Here is a 3,886-nt window from a genome sequence, read left to right as displayed (position 1 = left end):
CTCAGTTTGATTATATAAATGAGTTTTGAGGAGAATAATAAGATTGGTTTCTTTTTAGTATTTCTGGGAAATACCAATAATTTCAAACTGACAGTATAAGTTTGGATCTGTTGTTAGAATAAAATAAATACAACGGATATACAGTCTGTCTGCATTTGTTTCTTTTATATAAATTTCTTCTGATTTTGATATTTACACAATAATTAGATATCCGAAAAAGCCATCAAATAGTACAGACCTTATTCTTTGTATAATTACATCTTGGAATTAATGATTTCCATGTGCACGACATTTTCATTCGACGTGATTATTTAATTTTAATGCTGACGAAGAAAGCATTGCATGTTTATATAATTATATGCTCATCACACATGATTACAACCCACCAACTGAAAACCAAGGCTCTCCATATATATATTTCTTCTTGGAAAAATTAAAGTTAGTATAGAAAATTAAGATCATTTTAATCCAAGTTTTAGAGTCATTCAAAATGTCCACCAAAATTACTTGTTCAAATCCATTTTACAATCTTTCATACAATCAAAGTATTTCCCAAAAATCCCATTTTTCATATTCAAGGCCGGTGCTATGTAGAAAATCCCATCTAAAGAAGATCAACAAGCCTCTCAATTTCGTCAATTCCAATGCAAAAAATGAAATACTCACGTAGGTTTAATTTCCATTCCCCCTTTTTTCTGTTGTATATAATTCCATTTTTTAACTAATTAAGTATGCATTTTTTCCCCTTAGTGTGAAGTGCAACTCAGCCAACAGTACTGGATCAGATGCTCCACCTCCTGGCAAATCTCCATTCTTTGGATGGTATAGAGTTAATTTCTTTTTCCCTTTTATTTTTTGATAATTTTACACAAAAAGCCAGTCTGATTCACTGTTTCTATGAGGTATACATATATTATACACTAAATATATACAATAATACACGTATTATTCAGAGATTGTACTTATATTTTATATCCGCCGGCTTATTTTTAGTTTAAGCTGTTGGGTGGGCGGGCAGCTATTTGGTTGTCTGTTCAAGTAACTTAATATGATTGGATCAAACCCTAAAAAAAATATCTATTGAAGGTTTTCTGGGGGTGATCGAATTTTGAAGTTTTTATATGTTATATGCAGGAAATGGTTGTTGGGATTTCTTCTACCTATAATACTACCTTCATTTAGGAACAAAGTCAGTCCTCTACAACTACTCAAAAGTATGTAAACTTTTATTTGAAGTATGTGAATTCCTATATTTAATTATCATAATGTTTATAGGAAATAGTATTCAATTTCTGGATTTTGCATTTGAAGATAATGTGAAACAAGCAGTAGAAACAGTGGAAAATATGAGTGAGATAGTAGAAGAAGTTGCTGAGAAAGTAGATAAAATTGCTGAAGAGATTGAAGAGAAACTTCCAGGGGATTCAAAGCTTAAACAAAGTCTTGATTCAATAGAAAATTTAGCTGAAGGGGCAGTCAAATATGCCAATCAAGCTCAAGATGTCATTCAAAAGGTCAATCTCTTGATTTTATTATTTCCTTAAAATTAAACTAGCCATCTCTTCCTCTCCCAACAAATCTAGGTTAAGAAGATGTGATAGCGCGTTCTCTATAAGGATTTTTTTGAGGTATGGAATATTTCTTATGAGGCGATATATATCTTCTTTTTGTTTTAAATACTGACGTATTTTATGTGAAGAAGTTTGACCGATAGAGAAGTTAAGAAATTAAAGAAAAGATTTTTTACCCGTATACCAAATATCTGTAAAGTATAATTTATCCTTTGTATCAAATGAGTCACAACAAGTCATCTCGTTAAAGTTAAAATAAGATTTTAGGACATGCTTAAAATGAATGTGTGGCTAGAACAAGGAATACAGACATAGTTCTTTTGTTAATTACCTTTATTTCTTTACTTATGTAGTTTTTTAGGTTAGTAAATGAACAATGTTCTAAAGATTGACCCTAAGCGAAAAAGCAAAATATTAGACATGATCTCTTGAGTCATAAAAATATATTGTTGACTTGTTTGTATAAAACTCCATCAATTGCATAAGCGAAAGGTAATGAGATAGGTATGATATAAACAAATCGTGTACACTTAATAACATTAATAATAAGAGTTTAAATTTTATGCACTATAATATAGGATTAGGCTACTTATAAAATAATTACTAGTACATCTCTATGATAAGTATGATAATATGGTAAAAATATATCATAGGTTAAACTATAATGATAATGAATTGTTTTTAGCATTATCTGTGTGTATAATTTTAGTACATGATAATAATATTCTTTCTTTTTTTGGGATATATATTTACAGATTAAGGATATGGACAAAGAGATGGATACACTAATTCACACTAACAATGCAAATCAGGTTGAGAAGGTCAGCCAAGAATTAAGCGCCAAGAAAAATTAGTCATTACTTACATACTGCAGTTTATCAATGCCATCAAAAGTAGGCGTTATTTAGATTTTATCAGTGTATTTTTCATACTTAGCCAATTTTATTTCATTTCGAGCTTGTTAGATATCGTATTAAACATTAACGCGTAGTCTATTTGCATCAATTATGTTTATTTAATTAATATAATGTACAAAGTACTGCAATTTATTCATTAGCACGTGTTTTTCAAATAAAATATTTCTAAGAAATTAACACCAATTATCCGCCTATGATGCACATGAATTCCAACAGTAAATTGTTGGCTTGTTGGATATGACCCTTTTTATTAAATCAAAAGAAATATCATATCGATCTCGATCTGACTTTTCCAGTTATTGCCACCGAAACATTTTGATATTTGTCTCACATAGTGAAAGCAAAAAGAATATTATAAGATTATCAAAACTAGACATGTCGAAGGTAGGATCCCCATGTTCCTCCATGTGAGCAAACGCGAAACAAAATTCGAATTTAGCCAAATGTGTAAATTGACTTGTATAGTGCGAATAAATCTACAAGTCTTAAAGAAATTAAGGGAATGTGACCCCAAAGGTTATCTAGAGTTTTAAGCATTTTATATTCTGAGACCTCAAATAGCTCCTTTTAGCCTTCTTCAATTTGCATGCGCAATCCGAATCTTTTTCCGAAAAGCTCTTATGTGAAAAATTTATTAAAATGTGAATATGTGCCTTAAAAATCCATTAGAGTTGACTTCCATTTTGAGCAAACAGACTGAGATTCGTATTTTGACAGTCCTGGTGGGTCTGTGTCGTGATTTGGTACTTGGGCATATGCCCGGAATCGAATTCGGAGGTCCCTACCTCGAGTTATCGCAATTTGTTGAAAAATTGAAGTTTAAGGGTTTAACAAAATTCATGAATTTGACCGAAATTTGACGTTTTTGCTACCGGGTCCAGATTTTGGTTCCGGAGCTTGGTATAGGTTCATTATTATATTTATAACTCGTCTGCAAAAATTAGCACAAAACAGAGTTGAATTGACGTGATTCAGACGTCCGATTGTTAAAATAGAAATTCCTAAGTTTTATCGAAAATTTTATTTGATTTGGTATACGATTCGTAGTTCTAGGTGTTATTTTGATGTTTTGATCGCGAGCAAGTTTGTATGATATTTTTGGACTTGTGTGCATGTTTGGTTTGGAGCCCCGAGGGTTCGGGTGAGTTTCAAATAGACTAGAGAGTGATTTTGGAATTAGAAGCATTGCTAATGAAGTCTGGTTCTGGTGCATCCTCTGATATCGCAATTGTGAGGTCCATGTTCGCATTTGTGAACTGTTAAGGTTCCTATCAGGTTTGTATTTGCGAACAAATTGTTCGCAAATTGTTCGCATTTGCGAAGTAGTACTGGGGGAGTGGTCCGCAATTGCGATCAAAGGGTCGCAATTGCGTAAGTCCCAAGTTCGCAATTACGAAC

The 3,886-nt window shown here is 31.9% G+C and overlaps 1 protein-coding gene across 1 annotated transcript; it reads left to right on the top strand.

Moving 5' to 3' along the window:
- The first annotated feature begins 371 nt into the window (after positions 1 to 371).
- LOC107800444 (uncharacterized) lies at positions 372 to 2,537 on the top strand. The gene is made up of 5 exons (XM_016623612.2): positions 372 to 666; positions 751 to 822; positions 1,135 to 1,214; positions 1,312 to 1,514; positions 2,327 to 2,537. The coding sequence occupies exons 1-5, from the start codon at positions 491 to 493 to the stop codon at positions 2,423 to 2,425; spliced, it is 630 nt and encodes a 209-aa protein (XP_016479098.1). The 5' UTR covers positions 372 to 490; the 3' UTR covers positions 2,426 to 2,537.
- Positions 2,538 to 3,886: the final 1,349 nt, after the last annotated feature.

The sequence above is a fragment of the Nicotiana tabacum genome, chromosome 13, assembly GCF_000715075.1.
Source record: "Nicotiana tabacum cultivar K326 chromosome 13, ASM71507v2, whole genome shotgun sequence".
Classification (NCBI taxonomy): domain Eukaryota; kingdom Viridiplantae; phylum Streptophyta; class Magnoliopsida; order Solanales; family Solanaceae; genus Nicotiana; species Nicotiana tabacum.
The sequence above is the reverse complement of the archived record's forward strand: the minus strand, read 5'-3'. Positions and strand labels throughout refer to the sequence as shown.